Source organism: Rhinolophus hipposideros, assembly GCF_964194185.1.
Source record: "Rhinolophus hipposideros genome assembly, chromosome: 23".
NCBI classification, from domain to species: Eukaryota; Metazoa; Chordata; class Mammalia; order Chiroptera; family Rhinolophidae; genus Rhinolophus; species Rhinolophus hipposideros.
Genome location: NC_138069.1, coordinates 20,090,734 through 20,113,301, shown reverse-complemented (window position 1 = coordinate 20,113,301; position 22,568 = coordinate 20,090,734). Strand labels below are relative to the sequence as shown.

Genomic DNA, 22,568 nt, shown 5'->3' with positions numbered 1-22,568 from the left:
CATTTACCTGCTACTCTGGGTGCAGAGCAGATTGCCAAACTCACTGCTGAACTTATCACGGGTGCTGTATTGCGTAAAGATGAGCCGTAGGTACTCATATTTTGACAGATTATACCATGACTCCCTGTCCTTGTGACTTTCCTCCATTTCTCTATGTGGATTATTCAGTTCAATGAGGCATGGAGTTGGGCGTGTTGATTTTGTGGAGTAGACACGGGTCAATATCTCACAGAAACAGTATAATGTGTTACCAAGTTAGCTCTAATAGCTGCAAAGGTCTGACATACATACAGTATTCCTTGGCAGGATTATGGTTTGGTTTTGTCTTATTAAGGTCTGGAAAAGTCTGTGGACAATCCACTTTGCCAAGTGTGTGAGTGGGTATCTAAAAGATACATGTTTTTAATCCGGGGATCTTAAAGAACTGGGAATTCTTCAAGAAGGAAGAAGGTCTAATTAGATGTGCCTTTTTTAAATGGCACCCAGCCTTAGCAAATGGCATTTATGCATTAAAGTGCCTACATTGATGACATGTAATAAATGTTAAATCACAACAGTTAAGTTTAATGAGAATTAATGGGTTGTCTTACAGCATTGCCTTGGCTCTCTGGGATGCCCTCTCACCCTTGTTTACAAGGCTTTTCCTGGCTGGTCCTGCTGGCGTCAGCCCCATCTTCGTGGGGTCACCTAGTTTTGCAGACTCTGTGCTTCTTTCCCCACCTGTCAGGAATGTCAAGGCCACTCTCCAAACCTCTTTGGTCTTCTTCTCCGATATTCTCCTCCCCTCATTCCTCTTTCTTTTTCGCCCTCAGTGCTCTGTCTGTCTTGCACGTTTCCTTCACCCTCCCTCTTCTCCTTTCCCCCCTTTTCCTCTCCAGCCTTCTTTGTCCAGTCCCTTTGAGAGTGGCTTTCCTCTAGGAAGTGCCCTCACCCCAGCTGTGGGCTGGCCTTTTCTCACTGATATTGCTGCCTTATCCTGTGCAATAGCTAGCCTGCCCCAAAGGAGAAGACATCAGAGAAAGTAAAGAATGTTACAATGCACATAGAATATATATCTAAACCCAAATCTCTTACAACGTTATTTTTAAGCATTCTGTGTTCTCTTAGGAAAGTCAGACTGCAGAACCAGGATGAATTGTCCATAATACCATACAGCATCCTATCCATAGCTACGTGCTTCCTCCTATCTATTATGTAGGATTAACATGGTAGGAAAATGGGTTGAAAAGCTTAAAGCATGATAATCTTTTGCTACTAGGTCAGCTTTCTCTCTGACCTCCTTGTTTGGAGCAAACTTGAGAAGCTGACTCCCTTTGGTTTTAGAGGATTTTGGCATGTTCAAAGTATCCATCTCACACCTTTCCCAGAAATTCTCCCTCTGCTGCCAGTATCATGACTATATGGAGGGAAAAAGATATGGCGGCTACCAGCAGCCAGTGTACAGGTCCCAGAAGATGACAGCAGCTGTTCTAATGCTTGTTGAGAACATGGTGATGAGGTCAAAGAAGCAATGCCAACATTACCACCATTGTGACACCCCTGGATGAAGCCCATTTTAGTGTGCCATAGAAATTCTGCACAGAACACAGGGGACAAGAGGCCCCACACTCCAGGCTGGGGAACAGGGTGGGCAGGATAGTTCCCCCACTCCTTGGTCTGAGTAGTGGGCCTTGCTGCATCGGATCATTATTTTGGAAGCCACCCAATCTATCCTCCCACCCAGTGCAGGAATCCCTGCTCCCACCTTTCCTTTCCTGGAGGTAAAATGGGCAGAACAAGGACCCAGCCTCGAGTACCCAAAGAATGGCAGCACACCCTCAGTGGAGGCAGACTGTATTTAAATGCAATTCACCTCTTTGGGGTCTAGGAAAAGCCACCTGTAGATTCATTTGCTGGGAAACACGGTCTGTGTGGCTGAGGCAGTGGACACTGGGGTCATGCTCTTGCCAAAAGTTGACTTCCTCCGGAGTTCTGTCTGTTGTCCGGAATGGCAGCCGCTTCGGTGGGCGAATAGGATGGTCATCTCTGGGCCCAAGGGGGTTGCTTCAGGCTGGGATCCTTTAGGGGTGGCTGGCTGTTCAGGTTTTCCGGAGGTGGTTTGGAAGGTGGTGTGTTTTGTGGGAGGAGGACTGTAATTCTGAAATCTCACGGTTTTGACTTGCTGCAAGAGAAAGAAAGCAAAGAGACACTGGTGAGGTGGGAGACATGCCATTTTCCCCTGGCACTTGGTCCATGCTATTTCTCTATACTTGTCCTTGCTTGAAGGTCTCCTTCCCACGTTCATTCAGGAAATACCTGTGTCTACTATGAGTGTCTACAATGCAGCATGCACTCTGTCAAGTGCTGTGAATCCAAGAGTGAACAAAACTGCCCTGACAAAAAGACAACTATAGCAAGCCTCATGATGGGGGAAGATAAAATGCTAAGGGAATGCAGAGGAGTATTGAACTGAAGCTGGAATGGGGCTAGGCTTCCTAGAGGCAGAGCTATTTAAATTGAGAACCGAAGAATGATTAGGAATTATCTAGAAGAAAAAGGGTAGGCAACTATCTACCTGAGAAAAGGGCCTGAGGCAACAGGCTATGATCTATTCTAGAAAGTATAAGAAGTTTACCTTCCCTCTCACCTCTCTACCTAACCTTAAGGCCTATCTCAAGGCGTATCACTCCCTTAAGGCCTCCCCTGCTGACTCCATCAGAGAATTCTATAAGGGCTTTGTAAGTCCTCAGAGCCGAGTTTGCAAACTGGACACGTGCTGGCTGAATTTAGTCTGTCAAATGTTTGAGAGTTTAAGTTGCCAATACATAAAAATTGGGAGATTGCATTTGAAAATCAGTATTTCACATATCTCAAAAAAAAATCAAAGATCTGGCAACCTGGGCCTATGCCCCATATTGGCAAAAACCGATTGGGACTGATTAGCAGTTCCCCATTTATATGGAAGGAACTGTCTCCTGTTTGCACAAGCCCCCTCGTTCCTTTCACCTCTCCAGCCTGTTATATATTAATATCTGCCTGGTACTGATAGGTATTTGTTTTGGTCAAGCCCTATCTTAGGGCTTAATACAGTGTTCTGTGGTACTGCTGAGGAATGATTTCTTCTTTTTTTCTATCAAATTTGACCTTAGTGTCCCCCACTGAGAATCCCAGTTTCTTCCTACTTTTGACCTTCACCATATCGAGCAGGGGGCTGGGCACTGATTAAATGCTTACAGTTTGAGGGCTTGGGGTAACAGGCAACAGGGGCCTGGAAAATTTTGAATTATTTGAGAATATAATTCAGAAAAAAAATCCCAACATTTATCTCAGTCAACACTTTTTTTCCTAAATGCCTTTCTCTACAAGCTTAATGCTTAGCTTTAAGAGCATGAGTTTTTGTAATAGATCTCGTTCTACTCTAGATATTAATGTGTGTCAACTGTGTGCCTTTGGGTAATGTACTTTAACTCCTTAAGCCTCCATTTCCTCATTTTAAAATGAGGGTAATAATACCTACTTCAGGGGGTTGTTGTCTGGATTAAATGAGAGATAATATGTGAAGTACTCAGCACAGTGCTTGCCAGGTCATTAGCATTCAGTAAGTGCTTAACAAAGAGAAGGAAACCATATCATCTTTCCGTTGAATGGGTGGTGGTGGTGGTGGTGATGGTGGTGAGGGTGATGTGATGTTTAATAAACTAAAAGATGTGAGCATCTCCTAATTTCTTAATGTCACCTCCTCCATCCCACCATCCCTCCTGCTTCAAGGATATTATTGAGAACATAAGTCTTTTACAAAAACTCTCATGTCTTCTAGCGGGAAAAGCCCTGGCATAGAAGTTAACAGATCTGACTTCCGCCACAGAGGTCACAATAGCAGTTAGTTGCTGGAGTCGTCATAACTCAGTGTGACCTTCATAAGTCACTTGAATTCTCCGTGTCTCAGTTGCCTCTTCTATATTATGAACAATTATGGATCAAGCCCTATGTACACATATCTTATCTCATTTAGTCTCCAATCCAGGCCTATGAGGCTGTTACTATTCTCACCCCATTTTAAAGATTAGGCATAAAAAAAGTCTTCAAAGTCACGAGCTAGTAAGCAGCAGAGCTGGAATTCAAATTAAGATTTGTCTGATGCCAAAGCAATGTTTTTTCCAAACCACTTCCGGGCCTCAAAAGAAATATGTATGAAATATTCAGAAAGCAGGAAAGGAGACTCAGTAACACCTCTGGTGAGGGTGTGAGGATTCTTTTGAGGCTGTAATTTTGATTCCTTGTCTACTAAAACTAAAATCTCAGGAGCTGGGACACTGGGCCATGTTAGGGGTCTAAAGAGTTATGTCTCTCTAAGGTCACCTCACTCCTACCTTTTCGCTGCCATTTCTCGAGTTTTCTGGCTTCACCAGGATCGATGGTGGGGCAGATGCCGGCGGTTTGGGTAGAGGCTCACTCTTGATGGGGATTTCCTTGCCTTCCATGATGATGGAACTGGCTGCCGAGTGGATCCTGCTGTCGCTGCCCCTGCTGAGGCAGGTGAGGGCGGGCTCCCCGGTGGGAATGGGCTTGGATCCCATCTCTGCCACCACTGTCGAGGGGATCCCCTGCGGCTGTTGGAATTGGAACTGCTGAGGCCGTACAACCATGGTGGGGCTGCGTTTGAGGGAGTCCACCACAAGGGTGGGGATCCCTGACTGGACAGGTCTCTGCAGGGATCCATCTGGGGAATTATATGACAAAGATATCAGCAACGGGGGCAGCCAACAGCAGGTTGGGGTGGGGCTGGGTGAGCAACATGTCCTGATATCCCAGAATAGTTAAGTGCTTTCCCAATATGACTGTGCTCACATTCTCTCAGGGTCTTGCAAAGGTGACCTTATTCTTTTTTTAGTGCTGTTTGCTGATGCTGGCAGCAAATAAGTGGCTAGCTGAATGTTGCGGGGGTGGTGTCAGAAGGTATATTACTTTCATTTGCTTCTCTCTCTCTCTCCCTCTCTTACACACACACACACACACACACACACACACACACACACACACAGAGAGACACACTCTCCTACTCTCTCCCTCTAGATCTTTAAGATGGAAAGTGAAGAACACATACCTAGAGATGGCTTCACAATGAGAAAGAAATAGAGGAATGCAGACCAAAGAGGAACAAAAAGGAGACAGAAAGAGAGAACAGGAATTGAGAGTCAACAGAGAGGGATGAGAGGGAGGGAGAGAGGGAATTAGATGAGAAGAGAGGACTCTGACCAGCTACTTGAAGAAAATGATAGCAGAAGCTGTAGGTATGTAGTGGTGGGGCCCTTTTGGTTGGGGGCTGCAGGGAGGAAGAGTGAGTGGGATATTAAGTGTGTGTGTGCTAGGCAAATGTGACACCAGATGGAAGGACATTTGGAAAAGTTATTCTAGAGTTAGGGCTGTGTGTGGAGGAGGCTTGCAAAGTCCCATGACACAGGCTCTGGAATCAGATCTCCTTCCAGGGAGCTGGGGACAAGTGTGTCCCATCACCTCCTTGCACCTCAGTCCCCTCATTTGCTAAATGGAGCTAATAACAGCACCACATAGGGCTGGTGTGAGGACTACATTTTACAATTTGTACAAAATATTAGGACCGTGCCTGGACCCTAATAAATGGCCCATGTTTGTTAGACATTATTTGAGGATAAAGGATAGCAAACCCTCCTATGGATTTGCAAAGTACAGGAGCTTGGTTTTGCCTCTTCCCTGAACTCATTCTTTTTTTTTTTTTCTTAATTGGAGTGGTCCCCACTCAGTAAAAGGAAGCCATCCTTTTCCCTCAAATTCTCTGGAGTCATCCTAGGTCCTGTAGGTGACCCAGGGAATAATCAGGAGTTCACTGCACCCTGCGGGGTGGTGGGGGAAGCACGCGGCCATTTCTCCATAAAGATCTCCCAGCATTTAGAGAGCCGTAGGTGATGTCTAGTCAGAAATGTCAGTCGTTTGTGATGCTCTATGGACATGTGTGTGAATCAGTCATTTGTGTCCAGCGCAGAGGATCCGAGCCAAGGCCATGTTCTGCATTGCGACTCTTGTCAAGCTGGATGTGAACATGGAAAGCAGAACGCTCACTGCACAGTCGGTGACTGCAAGCAAGCCAGTCACCATTTACACAGGTCTGACCTTTCGATGTAGACATTTATTTTGCCACTGTCAGCCCTGTGAGGTACATACAGTCAATTCTGCTGTCACTTCTTTTCGCTTTGCAGAGATTGATAGTTTGACCAGCCTCACCTTGGGAAAAGGTGAGAGAGAGACAGCCTCCGGGATGTGGGAAAGTCGAAGCAGCACTGGGCAGACATGCCTCAGTCTCCGGGAAACATGTACAAAATTGGTTTTATGAGTTATTTATGTATTTTGTTGGTTCCTAATTTCTAAGAGAGCTAAATGCTTTCCTATTACATGTGCATACAATGCAAGCAGTCAAAGCTCCAAGATAATCATGATCTACACAAAGTAGGGAGGGAGTGTATGAAAGGATGCCTGAGCAATTGCCCCTGGGGTGTACTTCCCGGCATTCACAAGTGGTCTAGACTGAGCCCAAGTGAGTTCACACGCTGGATGTTGCCAATATGATCTGCTTAGTCGTAGCAGCAACGATAATACTGACAAAAGAATACTATTAATACTAATAATACTGGCAAAATAATACTGACGAAATAATAGCTAATTTTCTCAACAGCTTATGATGTGCCAGGTGCTGTGTCATCAGTCCTACATGGATTCTTTTATTAAATCCATACCATAGCCCTGAGGAAGTTGGTACTATTTTTATTTCCATTTTACAAGTGAGAAAGCTGAAGACTGAAGAGGTCAGTGACTTGCCCAAGGCTGTTGTGATAGGATGAATTATTTTGTGTGTGTATGTGGGGGTGGGCTGGGTGGGGGGAAAGATGGAGGAAGGTCGTGGAGGGTGAAGGAGGGACGATGATTGGGCAGAATTGAGAGGCAAGGAGAGTGTGACTGAGGTAAGGCAAGTGATCAGATGAAAGCACGGAGAGAGATATTTAATTTTCTTGGGACATTTTCCTGTGTGGCATATTGTCTCACGTGTTATTCTTTTGCTCTGATGAGTCATATTGCATTTTCACATTTAATGATTTTTTTTTTAAGGTAGCAGAGCCCAGTTTAAATCAGACGACATAGAATAACTTAAATTCACTTTGCTTGGCTCGTTGTCTTCTTCTGAAGAGGTACACAAATATAAAACCTCGATGTGTTGTGAAACAATGGGTTTCAAACACTTTTAAGATGAAAACCCCTGAAAATGAGGTCTTATGTAGAAGTTCAATGTGTCAGGAGATAAAAGCATGGCTTTTAAGGGGAAAGTCATATATGATGGCCATGTGTGCAGGTAAAGGTTATACAGATAAAAACAAAGCAAGGTACAGAACAGTGCAGTGAGTATGATTACAAGGTATATACACATACGTACATGGAAGAGAACTTGGTGCTAGGGGTTAATAATATGAAGGAGACTCGCTTTCGTACAGCGTAATTTTGTTTAGACTTTGTGCATGTATTAGCTAAATAACAAAGTGGAATTCAGAGGGTCATAGCAATGACTACTTAACCTTCTTACCCTCCTCACCCCCATCCTCCCATGTTTCCCTTTTGGCACCCTGAAGGGTTCCCTGGAGCATAGTTTGAGAAGCACTAATCCAGCAAGTGCTTTGGTTGCTCCATCTTAATAAGAGCCAGCACCCACCTTGGCTGTGTTCTAATCACATGTTGGCGCTCAGGGCTGCCACCATCCCCATCAACATGCATGTATGAAGTGACCAGAGGGCAGTGACCTTGAGTTGGTCTGGCTTCCTGGAGTAAAACAACTCAGTCTTTGTGGATCGTAAAGCACTCTACACAGAGCCTTGTTTTAAAGCCAAGATCCCTATTTCTGCAGAAGGCACTCCATCCCTCCAGGGTCAGGTCCCCCCATCACTTAGCTCCAAGCACATACCTCTCTGCCACCACTTACTCTTTCTCATGCTGCTCCGTCCTTTCCGAAGGGAGCTCTGTCTGAAAGTCCCCAGGCTGGCCGTGGTCCTCACGGGGTTGACAATGGCCGTGGGCACAAAGACGGACTTGAAGGCACGGCTCTGTCGGGGGTCACCTTCTGAAATGCTGCCTTGGGAGGACACAGAGGAGGTGGACAATGTCCATGCAGCGTAGAGACCTGGGCTCCGGGAATCGGCAAGACTAGATGTCTTTCTGGTTGTGGAAATTGTTTCAGAAGAGAAGGAATAAAGAAAGTAGTCAGGTAAGTGTCCTATTTAAAAAACAACCACAACGACCAGCTCCGACCTGTACACTAAATGTGACCATGCCTCCCCCTCTTCCTACCCATAAACACGCTTTTCGCTGACATCGCGGGCTTAGCTAAGCAGGCCACACCCCTACACCCGACCACTGTGGTGTGCTGAGCACAGGCAGAGGCTCTCCTCAGGCCCTGGTGGACCAGATGACTTGACTTACGTCATCTTTCACTCCAGCTCCGACCACTGCTCACCCTCTGTCCCTTCAGCCCTTGAGTTCAGAGCCCAAGGTCTTTCAGCTGTTTGTCTCGCTTTAAAGTGGTGGTTTGTTCATTCGGGGATTTTCCCACTAGATTCTAAACTCTTTGGGCAGAGATTTGTTTGGTACGACTCGTTTTGTGTGTTCTGCTATATTGTCTGTTAATAAATGTGTGCTGAATGGCCGCAGTCGTTTTGACCAACACCAGACTGGGCACTTGCTGTATGCCGGGCACTGGCCACATACTTTGCCCACTTTATCTCATGGGTTCTCCACAATATCCTTTTGAGGTAGAGTCCTATTAGTGCCACTATTTCGTAGATTAAATAAATGCAGATTTACAGTTACTTGCCCAAGTAACTGCTAGACTTGAGATTTGAACCCAGGTCCAGGCTGGCCCTCTGCTCTACCATTAAGCCACGGCACCTGTGCTCTTGCCACTGAACCACACTGCCTTCAGGCTACAGCATTCATCATTTGGTAGCAGGGGAAACCTGGCACCCTGCTTGGAAGACATGAACTAGCGCAGCACGTAGGCCCTACAGCGGCCTCCATGAGACCCTGATTCTTCAGCCTTGGGGTCTGATTTTTAAGAATAGCACTCAAGTTTTGTAAAACAGCAACCTCTTCTCCATCGTTCCCAGCCTGCAAGCCCCTGAATCCCAAAGGGAATGGCCGTCATTCTACATGCCTTTCCTGCCCTTTTACCAATCCTATCTCAACATCACAGCCCCAACTGAGCAGTCCACGAATCACCTTGTCACTCTGCTGATTAAATAACCTTGGCTAATTACCTGGGAATAACCAACTTGACCATAGTGTCGGCACAGAGCTGCCCTCCAGGTTTCTCTTGAGGGAATTTCACCTTTTTTCTCCTTTTCTCTCCTTTTCTTTTTGCTTAGAAAAGTGATACGCGGTTTAATAACGAGCCAGCCAGTGTTGTACAGAGATGGATAAGGCATCATGTAACGTGGTCAATCCTTCCCAAGATGCATACGCAGCCAGGAGAGTCTCCACTTACACTTGCTTGTAAGAGTGTCCCTCCCTTAGTTCAGAAGTGTTCTAGTCTGGATGACAAACTATCTGGTCACTCTTAATCTAATGATTCTTTCATAGCATAACCAAGACTTTGGGCGAAGGTCTGACGCATAAGCAAATGCCCTAGCATGGCCCTGGACAATTAGGGTAGGCATCCCCCTTGCTCTTCATTTTGACTTCTAGGTCATTCTCCCAGCCTCCTCCATACTTCCCAGCTTTGGCACATGTTATTAGACTCTACCAACTGGCTGCAGTCATCATTTCCCCCAGGTCTCTCATTCCTGGAAGATTTGAGCTCCTGGCTTACTGTCATTCTCTCCAAAACACCTGATCCTACCACGATGATTTCATCTATTGTTAGGGACTTAAATGCCATCTTAAGCCTGGACCTCTTTATTAAATGCTACATTTGTATACCTAACCGCTTACCAACATCTTTACTAGGATTACTAATAGGCACCTGAGACTTAATCTGCTGCAAACTAAGCTTTTGCAGCCCCCCCATTGCCCCTCCCAAAGAACCCGTTCTTTTGGTTTTCACCTCCATCTGAGTAAAAGGCAACTCCATCTTCCAGTGACTCAGGGCAAAACTTGGACTCACCTTGAATCCTCTATTCTTTCACACCCAATATTTGATCTGTCATAAAATCCTGTTGTCTCTCCCTTCAGAACATAGCCAGACTCTCATTGGTCAGCCTCTATGAACCAGGCTAACACCCTGGTTTGATTCACCTCCATAGACTCCCACACAGCTGAAAATCTCTCCTCTGGATTATTACAATATCCTCTAAACTCATCTTTCTTCTACTTTCTCCTCTCTACAGTTTATTCGAAATCAGCAACTAGAGGGATTCTGATTCAAACATAAGTTAGATCTTCTGCTCAAAACCCTGCAATAGGGTTAAAGCCAAATTCCTCATTATGACCTAGGAAATTCTAGATGATCTGACTTCCTGTGACCATTCTGACCTCATCTGCTATGAACGTCCCCCTTAGTTGCTTTAATCCAGTCCTGTTGGCCTCATGTCAGGGACTCTCCGACCCCAGGGCCTTTGTTCCAGAACGTGCTGTTGCTTTGACCTGGAATACACATTCTTCAGAGGTTCACATGGCTCACTCCTCAATTCCTTAATTCCTCTTCACTGCTCAGAAAGGCCATCCCTGACCAAACTATTACAACTTTAATCACCCCCACAAGAATTTTATCCCCCTTTCCCGATTTGGTTTTCTTCTTGGCTCTTATCATTAACATATCATATATATTACTTATATATCTTGGTTTTTGTGTATTCTACTAGAAGGTAAGCTCCTGTGGGCAGGAATTTTGTGTATTTTGTTCACTGGTATTTCTCCAGTATCTAGAAAGGTGCCTGACATGTGTCAGTGCTCAATAAGTATTTGTGAAATAAATGAATTAATGGATCAGTTATAGATACCCTTAGTTTTCCTTTGGATATTTTGCAACTTTCTAACAAATCCCGAGAACCTTGCATTGCATTGCATTGCATTGAAGGGAATAACGATGATCTTCTACGCCAACTTTCTGCCATGTGAAGAAATCTTTTTATGTAGGCCTGGATCTATGGGAACCCAGACTTTGCCTGTATTCTTGCTAGAAAGGGGGTCCACCACCTCACCAGCTAGCCTGATGGGAATATCTATGGGTTAGAAAATGCAGCCTTTTATTGAACCAAACCCTTCTAAATTGTATCCACTGGTTCACTGCCCCCTCATGGAACAAATCTACTTCCTGGTCTACATAGTCTATTATGGTCCCTGTGACCCTTCTTTCTACAGCTTGTACAACCTTAGTTTATCAGTTCCTCCTTTGATGTGGTTTTCTGTCTCCTCATCATCCTTGCTGGTCTCCTCCAGACTCAGTGCCCACCTACATGAAGGTCCCCCAAACTGGTCCTATGACTTCAGGAGTGACCTCCCCCACCCCATAGCGTACAATGGCATTATCACTTTCCTCTGGTATGTCATAAAGACAGCTTTTGATGTGTGGTGATGGCCTCACTGCCTGTGACAGGCTTTGCCTGGGCTGGTGGGGGTGACGGTAAGAGGAATTTGTGGATAGTTTTGGGGTTTGTGTGCATTGTGATTGTGGTCTGAGGTGGCTAGCCACAACTGTGGTCCAGTGAAATTCATAGGTATGCCACCGAATGGAAGGTGGGAAAGAAGACCCACGGGCTAACTAGCATTTGACCTGGGGCGTGGATGGCCAGGCAGTGGTCTAAGTTCATGGAAACACCGCTAATGAATGGCCCAGCATCCTGGGCCATCCCTGACCTGCTCTGGGAGGTCGTGGGACCGTCACATTTCCCCTTTCTGCCACTAGATGGAGCGTCGAGGTGGAGGATGTGAAGTGGGATTTTTGGGGTTTGTGCACAAAACCTGAAATCTAGTTTTTCGGCAGGTTGCCTAACTCTGTACATCCGTTTTCTCATCTGTAAATATCAACCTTACAGGATTCTTGGACATAGCCAATACGTTAAAAAATGTGAAAGTGCTTGTAAACTGTGAAGAGCCATACAAAAGATAACTATTTTTTGTTATATATATATAGTTTTTAAATTAAAATGTTAGGAGAGTACTAGGGCAAAAGCTCTTTTTTGACCCACACTCTGAAAGAGCATGGAATCCTTCAGCAGTTCAACCCACAGCTGCTCCCCGGCCTAGAAGCCCGGACACCCCTTGCCTGGGGTTCGAGCAGACGCACCTGAACACGGGGATGACGTAGTTGTTGGGGAAGATGCCGACTCGCCCCGTGACCAAGGAGATGCCCCTGAGCCAGCCGTCCTGGTACTTTCCCAGGACCCTGATGCTTTCTCCCTTTTGTAGGTCCAGCTCATCGGGTCCATGCGCGGAGTAGGTGTGCAGGGCCACGAACCTGGAGAGACACAGGGGCTGGTGAAGGGAGACGGTGTGCACACCTAGGGGAGGGCAGGGAAGCAACGGAGGGGGAAGGGAGACGGCAGCCTCGGCCCAGTGGTTAGCAATAACAGCCTCTGAAAACCCAAACCTCAGTATGTGTGGCAAAGAGGAAGAACCTGGTTGAAATACTAGTGGAGGGGCCCAGACTTCTGCCCTCTCCATCTCCCCCTCCTACATAGACTCTCACACAGCTGAAAATCACTAATTTAGGCCCCATCAGCATTTGGACAGTAAAGAAACTGGCCTACAATAGAGAAAGGAGCTGGTGACCAGGACTCAGTGGCAGAGCCAGGTCTCAACCCCGGACGTGATGCTCTACCCTGGGTGAATTCTCCCACAGCTTAGAGTATTACCCAAGAACACGGTTGCAGCCAGCAAGGTTCAGGGGAATAGGAGGCCAGCTGGAAGCCTCTCTGATCCACACCCTCTCCGGAGAGGAGAGACCTGTTTGACTCCCAGGAATGGCCTGAAGAGCTGGCTTAACATAGGCCGGCAGGAGGACACTGGGAGGAGGGAGGCAGGTGCAATTTTAGTTCTCTGGCACACAGCGGAATGCTGGCTGCATAGTGGGACGGAGGGAGACGGGCTTCATGGGGCAAAAGTGTGTTCAGTTTGGAGCAGTGCTTTCTACTCTGAAGTCTGCCGAGGGGTCAGGAATATGAAATCCACCTGTCAGTCAGGCATGAGGACACTAGTGAATAGTGAGGCTGTGGAAGGGTCAATGCCTGGCTGGCTAAAGGCATTAAAAAAACAGAACCCACTTTGGCATGCCAGACACAGGGGTGACCAGTCCATGACCCTTGGGTGAGCCGTCAGGACGTCCTTCTAGATTCTAAGGACTGTGAGACATCGAAAGCTTTCAGCAAAGGGGTTGGTCGGGAATGTTCTCCTTTGCAGGTTTTCTCCCTCCTCTAAAACGCTACATTTATTTTTCACTGATTACTAAAGCAACATCTATTTATAACCCAACAGTTTGAATCTAAAGGAAGACAATAGAAATTGCTCACTACCCAATCTCCCAGCAATGTTTTCATGTCTAATCTTCCAGGCTCTTTCTACTTTTGTAAAATAATGAGCTAGGATCATGTGGTTTGCTAATTTGTGTTTTTCATCAGTATTTCCGTTGGTGGTTGTAAAGGAAGGGAAGCTGTTGTCTCTCTGGAGGGGATGGTTTGGGAGGGGTGATGCTCGATGGCAGAGGGACGGCAACAGTGACCCCTCTGTGCCAGGACCAGGGGGCCGGGGTTGGGGGGCTGAGGGTTTTACTCACATATTGGCTGAGTGATGTTGCTGGGAGCCGGCCAGACTGAGGATGGCCGTGGAATGTCCTGGGGAGGCAGGTGTGGGATGATAAACGCTGACCTATACAGACACAAAAGACAGCCAAGCAGAACCGGTGAACGCCACAAGCTAGGCCCACAGCAGAGCTGCTCCAAAAGGCCTGATGCCGCTGAAAACAGAGCCATGCCCAGTGCCACCCATCGTGTGTCGTCTCTGTGGTTAGTGGCTGTGGGCAACGCAGGGCGGGGACAGGTTGGTTTATGTCTTGATAGGGTGGCATGCCAAGGCCACATTCCAAAAGACTGCTCTGATACGGCAGAGGATGAAGACCCTTCGGGTTTACAGTCGGCAGGGCACTTCCCGACTCCTTGACCTGTGCCCCCGGCCCCTCCACCCATCTCCCGGGACACTCACCTCCCTCTGGGCAAACCTCCTCTTGGAATATGATGCAGTGGCTAATAGTGATTGAGAACTTAACACTTGTCAGGCATTTTTAAGGGCTTTACAAGCTAATGTAATCCTTATTAAAGGTACTATTACTATCCCCATTTCTGGATGAGAAACTGAGGGAAAGAAAGGTCACCCAACTAATATGAGACAAAATGTAAAGCCAGGCGGTCTGGGTCTTGATCATTCCCACCCTCCCACACACACACCAGCTTATTCAGTGATTTATGGAAGGTGAATCTGAATCCTTTTCAATTTTCCAGGATGAAAGAGGGAACAATAATGCTAAAACCTCCTGGAAACTGTCTACTAGCCTGGCACCGGGCCTATTATCTAACATACTACCTTGCTTATTTCCTTATTGACATCTATCAGACTGATTGTTTCCCTTGTTTATTTGCTGACCATCCCCTCACTAGAGTCTTTAAGTTTCATGAAGGCAGGGGTTATGTCTTGCTCATCCTTGTCTTTTTTATATGCTCAATATGCTATTGTAGCTTAAAGAACGAGTGAAAAAAGAGGTTTTCCTACCCAGTACACTAAATATCTCTGTGCTAACCAGAGTAAATGCATATTCAATCTATCTTCAGTTACCTACCCATAAGTCATGGTAACTATATATGTGTGCCTTTTTAGGACTATGCTTTTGTGGGTACAATTATTGTTTGTGTGTCTGTGTGTTTGGGCAGGTGTGAATGCATTACTGAGTGCATGTGTCTCTGGCTCTCTGTGCCAGAACCCGTGACAATTGTATGTAGATGTGTGATGGCATTGGTCTATTGTATAGTCATGCATGTGGGTCTATGATATGCACATGTGCTGTGTGTGATTATATGTGTATACATGGTTGTATATATGACTGTAAATATCTATCTGGAATTCTGTGTGCATGTATGTGAACTCTAGAGGTGTGTGCAAATATGCATGACTATGGTTTTGTGGTAGTTGTGTCTGGGTATGTATGTGTGACATTATGAGAATCTGGTTATAGGATCAGAAAACCATTCCAGTCAGATAATAACAAGTGTTGGTGAGAATGTAGAGAAATTGAAACCCTCATACGGTGCTGGTGGGAATGTAAAATGGTATGGTCCCTTTGGAAAAGTCTGGCAGTTCCTCAAATGGTCAAACATAGAATTGCCAAATTACCCAGTAAGTCCACTCCTAGTACATACCCAAGCGAAATGAAAACATAAGTCCACACAAAAATCTGTACATGAGTGTTTACAGCAGCATTATTTATAATAACAAAAGGTGGCGATAACCCAAATATCCATTGACTGATGAGTGGATAAACAAAAGGTGGTACCTTCATAGAACAGAGTATTATGCAGCCGTAGAAATGAACTTCTGATACATGCTGGAACATGGATAAACCTTAAAAACATTGTGCTAAGTGAAAGAAGCTAGATGCAGAAAGACCACATTACATAGTTCCATTTATATGAAATGTCCAGAATAGGGAAATCTATAAAAATAGAAAGCAGATTTGTGGTTTCCAGGGGCTGGGGACATAGGTAGATATGGGGGTGATAGTTAAAGAGTACAGGGTTTCTCTTTGAGGTGATGAAATATGAAACTGTGGTAGTAATGGTTGCATATATCTGTGAATATATTAAAAACCACTGACTTGTTTACCTTAAATGGGTGATTTGTATGGTATGTGAATTATATCTCAATGACGCTTTTTTTTTAAAAGAGCATTCCATGGTCACACATCTGAGGCGCTATAACACTGCGTTAAGTGTTCTGAGCCTTGCAATGAAATATTGTCACACCGGTTCCCTCAAACAGGAGCTGGCTTTTGGGCTAGGCGTCTCCTTCCTGTGACTGGGCAAACTAGATCCCTGCCAGGCGTGGGCGCTGTGCCAAGGGAGAGCCTTGTTATGCAAACAACTAATCTTATGTTTGTGGAGACTGTTGGACACTGATTAAGCAGGATGAACTTCAGTTAACACCCATGACTTTCCAATGTTATGTTTGAGTAAAAAGCCCTTCTATCCATAAACACCACTAATCTGTAGGCAGGAGGAAGATAGTAGAATGCAAAGCCACCCCTCCGTTATACCAGGCTCTGCCTTTCTCCTTCTCGAGGGCTTCATCTGGGGAGGGGGTTATTTCCCCCTATTTGGAACCCAGAACCTGGCCAGGACTAAAACAGTGGGCTGATGATCGAGTTCTTTCTGATACGGAATGGGAAAGGAGGCCAGATTCTCAGGTTTTGTGGTGTCCTGGAGGGGAAGGGAGAACACAGGTAGAGAAGGAAGAAGAAGGCGGTAAAGGAGGATGAGGGGGAGAGGACAAGCTAGTGAACAAGTGAGAGTGGGGCAGAGAGTCAGAAGCTGGGACAGAGGTGCAAGGAGAGAAAGAGAGAGATCCAGAGGGATAGAGAAGTGAGGAAGAAGAAAAGAGGTTAAGAAAAGAGCAAAAAACTCCTGCAACCCATTCAGAAGAAGATAAACAACCCAAAAAGAAATGGGCAAAAGATAACACAAGAGAAGATATACTGAGTGGCCAATAAGTGCGTAAAAGGATTCTCTACCTCCACAGCTGTGTGGCCTCTGGACAATTATAAAAAGAAAATGCAAATTAAAACTACCATGAGATACCAGTTCCCACCTATGAGAAAGACTAAAATTAAAAGGACTGACCATACTGAGTGTTGGTGAGAATGTGGAGAAACTAGAAGTGTTATATATTACCGGTGGGAATGTAAAATGGTGCCACCACAGTGGAAAACAAGCTGGCTATTTAAAAAATAAAGTGAAATATACACTTACCACACTACTCAGCAAGCTACTCATAAGTATTTAAGAAAAATGTCCATACAAGGACTTGTACATGAATGTTCATAGCAGCTTTATTCATTTTAGCCCCAAACTGGAAACTACCCAAGTGCCAATCAATTGCTGAATGAATAAACAAATTGTAGTACAACAACAGTGACATTTTTGTTAGCAATACACACAACAACATGGATGAATCTTATCATCCTAAATAAAGGACACACAAGACTATATAATCTATGATGCCATTTATGTGACATTCCTAAAAACAGCCCAAACTATATTGACAGAACACAGAGTAATGATTGCCAAGAGCCAGGGGTGGGGAAAGGCGATTTTGCAAAGGGGCACAAGAAAACTTTTTGGGCTGATAGAAATGTCCTACATCTTGATGTTGGTAGTCATTACATGCCTTTATCCATTTGCCAGATGTCATTGAACTGTATATTTAAAATTGTTGAACTTTATTGTATGTTAACTATGGTTCGAAAAAGCTGGTAACGTATGAATACATTAACTAGTTGGCAGGCAACATCCACGTGGCCTTACTTTAACCTAACCCAAGCTCTGAAATGGTCAGGAAAGAGTACAGGGAGGGCTTGGCTTAATAGTGTGCAGTTGGCAAGTGACCCTGATGTCGGGGGGCTCACAAGAACAGGACAGAAATCGAGTGGAAAACTGTGGATCAGAAGGAGGCTCAATAAAGAAAGAGAAAACAGAAATGAATGAATAACTGGACTGATAGGAAAAGAGAGAAAGATAGATAAAGGCATAGAAAGGAGAAACTTGCAGGGAAGGCGGACGACAGACCGGGACAGAAATGAAGCTCCCATTCTGTAAATAAAGACAGCCATCTATGGATGGCCAACTTTTGAAGAGGCAAGTCTATTCCTGCCACTGGGTTGGAAGATGGAGCTCCAGCCTTCCTGAGTGCAAAAGCCTGGTGACTGGGTTCCCTGGGGTCAATTGTGACCTTGGGTCCCCATGCCACAAGAGGTTGGAGGCTGGATGTGGGTCCTCCAGCAACTGGTACTTCCTGGCACAGTGTTCCGAGACCTGAGCAAAATCAGAGAGTGGGTATTTTCTGCTACCATCTAAAAACATTTTTCTCCCCTTTTTGAAGGAAATGACTCATTTAAAAGAAGTCTTTTATCAGTAACAGAAGAATCCACAGCTGTGTGGCCTCTGGGTGTTTTCAGGTCTTGAGGTATTAAATTAGGGAGGAAGGTGGCATGGAGCCTGGCACAGAGTTACGACACTCCGCTGGCCCCTGCGCCTTCCCCAGCAGTCACACTGGCGTAGAGAAGGCGGCTCCCCCTCAGGAATCTGGAGAGGGCGTTTAGCTTCGTTCTCAGGCATGTGGCGCTAGCATTTACCGGGATCTGTGATCTCGGGCAAGTGATGGAATTCTGGGGATCCTCCCTTTCCTCACCTGTACAGTGGGCCAATAATGGTATCTCTCTCATATTGTTGCTATCAGATTGAATAACGCAATCCATATAAATTGTATAGCACTTTATAAGTACTCAATAAATATTACTTATTTTGATCTGCAAAGAGATTAGCTTTTGCATGGGGATGGGGTAGACAGAGCACCTCCTTTTATGCAATAGCCCTGCAAGGTCTTGGACTGAGAGCAGGACCCAAGGATGTTAGAGGGGATGGGAACAAGCAACCCTACACCTCTTTGGGAGGAAAATATCCCAGTTTTCAAAAATGTGAGTTTGCTGCCCTCCTCCTGGCCCCTCTGTGGCACGCAGCTCTCTCCCCCAGGGTGCATGCCTTTTAGTACCTTGGTGGCCATGGGGTGACTGTCTTTCTCAGCAGAATGAGAACTACTCCACAGGAGCCTGCTGTGGTCCCACATGTCGGTGTATTCCCAGGAGCTAACAAGGGCCTGGAACCTACAGGGTGTCCCCTCAGCGTGGGGAGAAGGGCTGCACTTTAGAGACAGAAAATTAGGTATTATTTGGTAGTTTCTGTTCCGCAACGATGGATAATCTGGGGCTGGCCATCTATCTTTATAAAGTTAAAAACTCCTTCCCCTCTATCGATTGAGAGACTTAAGAGCCACATGCAGCTATTGCATTGCGTGGCTTATCTGGTCCTAGGCACTGGGGTGAATGCAATAAGCAAAACTCCTTCCCCGGGTAGAACTCACTACGTATACCAGGGAAGTCATTTAAATTCATACTTATATAAGCATGGTGCACGTGGGGCTGGGGAAGTTCAAGGTGTTCTAGGTGAGGGAGAGGCTTGCCTTGATGGCCAAGAGTTACTTCACTGTCACATGCTGTGATTCTAAAGATAACTTATTATACACAGGTCTCATTGTCATTATGCCCATTTTTTACAGATGAGGAAACTAAGATAGAAAGATTACATGATTATCTGGAGGCAGCCAGCAATGGGTGGTCACAGTGACACCAGATGCAAGGGCCTTAGGCTGGGAGCCCGCTCTGTAGGAAACGAAGGCTAACACTTATTTCTAGATCTCAGTGTGGCGAAAGACGTTACGTGTACGAGGCATGTTTGCGCATCCCAGAAAAAAACACCACCCAGCCAAATTCAATGTTCCTTTTTTAGGCTCCTGGATATGTTACGTCTATCATGACCACTGTCCCCGTCAGGTAGCCCTTGCATAGCTCTGATGGCAAGTGGAATATTCGTTCTTCTTGTTGGTTTGTCTTCTCCCGCTCCTGGCAGAGCAGAGGTCCCAAGAGAGTCAGAGCTCCTTCTGTCAGACCTCTCTCCTTCCTCCTCCATCTACGCCCGGTCTCAGAGCCAGCCCGGGCTGCAAACCCTCCCTGCTCTGGATGGGCAGGGAGCACCCACCTAGTGCTATTCATCTGCCCCCAGAGTAAAACACTGTCTGAGAAAGAACTCGTTTATGAGCCGGCAGCAGGTCCACCTCAAAAAAAATCTTTTGAAGGACGTGATAGGCCAGCAGGGGTAACACTGTAGAGCGTTGTGAAGACTACTAAATTTACGTCTCCCAGATAGTCATCAAAGCTTAGAATATTCTCCGTGATCTGGCTCCTGCTTTCCTCTCCAGTCTCGTCTTCCTCCACTTCCCCTTTTGCTCTTTCATGTCAGCGGCTGGGTCTTTCTCAGCTCTGAGCAGGGCACACTGTTTCTGTCACTCCAGACCTCTGCACGCGCCCCATCCCCCACTCCTGCTCTGTTCCTTCCTTTGAAATTAAAAATTTGAATGATAAACACATTATGACTACAAATAAGTATATATAATTTTATGTATCATTTAAAGAAGAATGATAAAATTAACCCTTGTATACACAACACCCAACTGAAGAAAGAGAAATTGAATATTGTACTTTGAGGCCCTCTGCATAGTCCTCTATAATTAGATCTCCCCTCCTTCTCCACAGCACCCCCGTAGGCAGCTACAATACTGAGATTTGTGTTAATCGTTCCAGTGCCTTTCTGTGTAATTTTTAGCACCTTGGAATACATTCCTAAACAATATGCTGTTTAGGATGGCTAGATTTTGATCCCAGTATGAACGGATTCACGGTGCGTATATTCTTCTGTGACTTCCATCTTTTGCTCAACGCTGTTTTTGTGTGTATTTGTGGCTTCCTTTCACTTCTGTCTCATATTTCATGGTATGCATAAACCACCATGTAACCATTCTATCATTTATGTGTCATCTGGGCGGTTTTCAGATTGGGCTTCTGAACAAGGTTGCTATGGACATTCTTGTTTATGTCCCCTGAGCACGCATCCAAGAGTTTTTCCAGGATGTACACTTAGAATGAAATTGATGGCCCATAGGGTCTGAGCCTGCTCAGTTTTATTAGGTAACAACAAACCTTTTCCCAGCGTGGCTGTAATAATTTACACTTCCACCATCTCGCCAGCACTTGGTAGTCCAGCTTTCTAATACCTGCCTATGGTGGGTATGAAAGGATATCTCATTTTGGTTTCCAATGAATTTCTCTGAGTACTAAAGAGCTTGAGTTTCTTTTCAAATGTTTATGGGCCATTCTTGTTTTTTATATGAAATGCCTGTTCATGTCCTTTGTCTATTTTCCCCATCTACTGGGTTATTTATTATTTTCTTAAGTTCTAATGTTTTGGATATGAATTAGTTGTAGTTTGTATTTTTAGTCCGTGGTGTCTTTTGATGAACTGAAGTTCTTATTTTTAATAATCAAATTTACAATATATTCTCTTATTCTCTTTACACTTAAAAAAAATCTTGAACACAAAATTTTTTTTTTTAATCTCGAGATCATAAAGACGTACTTCTGTATTATCTTCTAAAAGGTTTATAGTTTTGCCTTTCACATTTAAGTCTTTAATCCACCTGGAATTGACTTTTGACAAGGGAGGAATCCAATTTCATCTTTTTCCACATGGATGCTGAATTAACTCAGCACCCTAGTTCAACCTTTCTTTCTAATCTGCAAAGCCCACTCTGTCGTAAATCAAGTCTTCATGTTGTGTCTATTTCTGGGTCGTCCAGTGTGTTCTGTTGGTTTAATGGAATCCCTATGCTAATATCATGCCATCTTAATGTTATAGCTTTGTAAATAAAATCAGGTATCTGATAGGGCAGATTCTACTCCTTACCCCAACCAAATTCTATTACCTTCTTCTTCAGAAGTATCTGGGCTGTTGGCTTTTTGTTGTTCCATTTACATTTTTGAGTCACCTGTTGAGTTCCAAACAAACAAACAACCCACTGAGATTTGAATTTATAGATACATTGGGGGGAGATTCAACATCTTGAAGCTGTTCAAGAGCACGACATAATTCTTCATTTATTTTAGGTCTTCTTTGATGTCTTCTAATAAAATTTTGTAAATTTTCTCCATAAAGGGCGTGCATGTGTTTTGTAGCATTTAGTCCCAAGGATTTAAATAACTTAGTTGCTGTTATAAATGGTATTTTTTAAAAAATGATTTTTCTAACTATTTGTTTTTTTAGAGTACAGAAATACAATTAACTTTCTCATATTGACCTGTATCCAGAAATCATGCTAAGCTCATTGATTCCTCACACGTTGTTCTAGGTTCTTTTGAGTTTATCATGTAGACAACATCATCTGCAATTAATGACAACTATGTTTCTTCCTTTCAAATATTTAATCTTTTATTTCTTTTGCCTGCCTTACTGTCCTGGCCAGGCACTGTGGGAGGAGGGCAGAAACATAACAGGCATTCCGTTCTCTTCTGAATCTTACAAGGAACACTGTCAACATATGTCATCATTAAGTATGATGTTTGCTGTCGATTTTACATAGATTTCATTTATCAGGTTAAGGAAGTTCTCTTTTATTACTAGTTTGCTAAGATTTAAAAAATATATATAATGAATGGATACACAATTCTATCATTTTTTTCTATATCCATTGAAAAGATCACATGGTTTTTCTCCTTTATTAAGGTGACAAATTACACCAATCAGTTTTGTAATGTCAAACCAGTCTTTCCAAGCAAACCTGGGTTTGCTTTGCTAATATACACTTTATACACTTGAGGGTTTTTGCATCTATGTTTGTGAGTGAAGTAGAACTCAGATTTTCCTATCTTATGTTGT

The 22,568-nt window shown here is 44.6% G+C and overlaps 1 protein-coding gene across 2 annotated transcripts in view; it reads right to left on the bottom strand.

Moving 5' to 3' along the window:
• Positions 1 to 22,568, bottom strand: part of SH3RF2 (SH3 domain containing ring finger 2) — a 114,802-nt gene that overhangs the window by 18,718 nt on the left and 73,516 nt on the right. For both annotated transcript variants that reach the window (XM_081036349.1, XM_081036350.1), the window contains 5 exons: positions 13,760 to 13,851; positions 12,275 to 12,445; positions 7,979 to 8,211; positions 4,350 to 4,699; positions 1,853 to 2,161 (listed from right to left, as the gene is read on the bottom strand). In XM_081036349.1, coding sequence (XP_080892475.1) covers positions 1,886 to 2,161; positions 4,350 to 4,699; positions 7,979 to 8,211; positions 12,275 to 12,445; positions 13,760 to 13,851 — 1,122 coding nt within the window. In that variant the 3' untranslated portion in view covers positions 1,853 to 1,885. The remainder of the gene's footprint in view (positions 1 to 1,852; positions 2,162 to 4,349; positions 4,700 to 7,978; positions 8,212 to 12,274; positions 12,446 to 13,759; positions 13,852 to 22,568) is intronic.